Source organism: Engraulis encrasicolus, chromosome 10 (genome assembly GCF_034702125.1).
Source record: "Engraulis encrasicolus isolate BLACKSEA-1 chromosome 10, IST_EnEncr_1.0, whole genome shotgun sequence".
Classification (NCBI taxonomy): Eukaryota; Metazoa; Chordata; class Actinopteri; order Clupeiformes; family Engraulidae; genus Engraulis; species Engraulis encrasicolus.
The window spans coordinates 27,832,812-27,835,508 of NC_085866.1; the positions used below are offsets into that span (position 1 = coordinate 27,832,812).

A 2,697-nucleotide genomic window follows, 5' to 3' on the forward strand; every position below is an offset into this window, starting at 1 on the left:
CAGAGAACTATTCTGAGCCCTTCAAACAACTTGTTGCATTCCTGCTTCAGAAATCAGCGCTAGCCTGATGATGATGATGATGATGATGATGATGATGATGATGATGATGATGATGATGATGATGATGACAGAGCTTAATTCAGTGATCAGAATTTGTGAAAACCAAAATGATTAGATAGAATGATCAGTTTGACCCTCAGGGAAAAGCAGTGGGGGTTGATTCAAGCTGTTTGCCTATACAGTAAGCTATGTCTGTAATAGATGTTTGACAACCTTGGAAGCTTTTATGTGTTATAATAATTAACTAAATAAATAATGAATCATTACGGGGATAAGGCCACTTGTATGAGTTCTTACAGTGATTTTTTTTTTATTCAGTGTGTATATCAACTTACACCATGGCTAATTTGGACTGATTAATTACTCACCTGAATCACCGTCTTAGTTGTCACGGATGACACGATAGCAGTGCAAATATATTCATTGTTTTCCACTCGCTGTCCCATTGTGAAGAGCATTGGCGTTGCCAGGAGGAAAGAGGCAACCCACATCCCGCTGATCAGCTTCTTGGTCCGGCTACGAGACATGATGCTTTTGGCTTTGAAGGGGTGACAGATAGCCATGTAACGCTCCACGCTCAGACTGGTGATGTTAAACGCCGTGGCGTACGAGCAACCGTCGCGGAGAAAATAGTAACCTTTGCACACAGCTTCGCCAAAAGCCCAGGGGTGATGGACCCAGATGAAGTTATATAGTTCGATAGGCATGCTTAGGATTAGTATAAGTAAATCAGAGATTGCCAGGCTCGCCAAGTGATAGTGCACGGTGCTCTGAAGGTTCTGGAGGGATTTCTTTGTAACTAAGATGTACAACGTGATGGAGTTCCCCAAACACCCGACCAAGAAAAGAATCACATATATGACAGTGACTAGGACCTTGGAGTAAATATCAGTGTTCACATCCAAGTCCATGTCTGTCTCTGTCACGTTCGCAATGGGCGCCAGAGAGTGATTCCAATTCCTCGGAAGTTTCAGCGCATAGGTGCGTAAATCCAAGAAATCACGAATGGACAAAGTTACGTTCTCCTCCATTATGCCGATCCGAAATGCAAGCCAACTAATTGTACAAACAGGTGGACTTTGTAGTCACGTAAAGGTGTGGGATAATGTCTGTTTATCAGTTGCCCGGGAGAGGGATTGTGATGCGTAAAAGCGGTGCGCCTGAACCGCCACACACCGCTCAGCAAGTGGGAGTGTGGAGAAGTGGCGCGCTTTTATATGTGGCATGAGGAGGCGTTCTGGAGTGAGAGCCTTGAGCTGTGACGAAAGCTCCATTCATCAGGGTTTTTTTGTTTTAACCCGTAGTCTAGTGGTTTAGCCTTTGCGGCTTCAGACGGTCCATATAGAGGTAGATTCAGTCTAAGCTTAGATGGATTCTTCTATTTTGAAAGCAAGAAATCTAACGGAAGTTAAACTTAGCCTTTATACATACGTCCATATGTAGTCAGTTTCTTCAGTGTTTATGCGTGGGTATATTATATGATATTAACTTGTTTATTTATCATTAGCCTAATTATTATTATTCAAATCCAAATTCATATTTTGAGGTATCTCTCTCTCTCTCTCTCTCTCTCTCTCTCTCTCTCTCTCTCTCTCTCTCTCTCTCTCTCTCTCTCTCTCTCTCTCTCTCTCTCTCACACACACACACACACACACACACACACAAGGGCACGCACACATTGGCACACACACACACATGCACGCAATGGGCACACACTCGCAGTCACACACACACGCACCATTGCATACATACACACACGCACACACACACACACACACACACGCACGCACACACACACACACACACACACACACACACACACACACACACGCACGCACACACGAACACACACACACAAATGTCACACCGACACAAATGTAACACTTCTTGAAAAGACAGCTTGTTCATATGAAATCTCCTTCCTTCTCAGAGAGGATATGATAGCCTAATATATATTACACTAATTGAGCTCCCAATTAACTTCCTGTCCTGTGGAGTGTAGCTTGATTGGTATTATAGTATTGAGCGGTGACAGTCCCTTATTGTCCCTATGGCTTCATCCTCCCCATAGGTGGCATAGGCAGACATACAATTTCCTGCTCCACCTCACAGGGGTATGAGAGACGGTATGATGGGAATGTAAATGTAATAGTGTGTGTGTGTGTGTGTGTGTGTGTGTGTGTGTGTGTGTGTGTGTGTGTGTGTGTGTGTGTGTGTGTGTGTGTGTGTGTGTGTGTGTGTGTGTCGGAGCGTGTGTGTGTGTGTGTGTGCACACGTTCACACACATATTACTTTGTGTGTGTGTACACTTTCACTCACATATTTGTGTGTGTGTGCGTGCATGCATGCATGTGTTCATAGGCTACCGTTTGTATTTCTGTATATGTGTGTGTGCGTTTATGTTGTGTGCTGTGTGTGTGTGTGTGTGTGTGTGTGTGTGTGTGTGTGTGTGTGTGTGTGTGTGTGTGCGTGTGTGTGTACATGTTGTGTGTGTGTGTGTGTGTGTGTGTGTGTGTGTGTGTGTGTGTGAGAGAGAGAGAGAGAGAGAGAGTGTTCATGTGTTTGTGTGTGTGTGTGTGTGTGTGTGTGTGTGTGTGTGTGTGTGTGTGTGTGTGTGTGTGTGTGTGTGTGTGTGTG

At 44.4% G+C, this 2,697-nt stretch overlaps 1 protein-coding gene across 1 annotated transcript in view; it reads right to left on the minus strand.

Moving 5' to 3' along the window:
• The window catches only part of LOC134456912 (neurotensin receptor type 1-like), a 119,276-nt gene extending 118,185 nt beyond the window's left edge, over positions 1 to 1,091 (minus strand). Inside the window, exon 1 of the mRNA XM_063208556.1 lies at positions 429 to 1,091. Within this exon, the coding sequence (XP_063064626.1) occupies positions 429 to 1,091 (663 nt within the window). The remainder of the gene's footprint in view (positions 1 to 428) is intronic.
• Between the last annotated feature and the right edge of the window lie 1,606 nt (positions 1,092 to 2,697).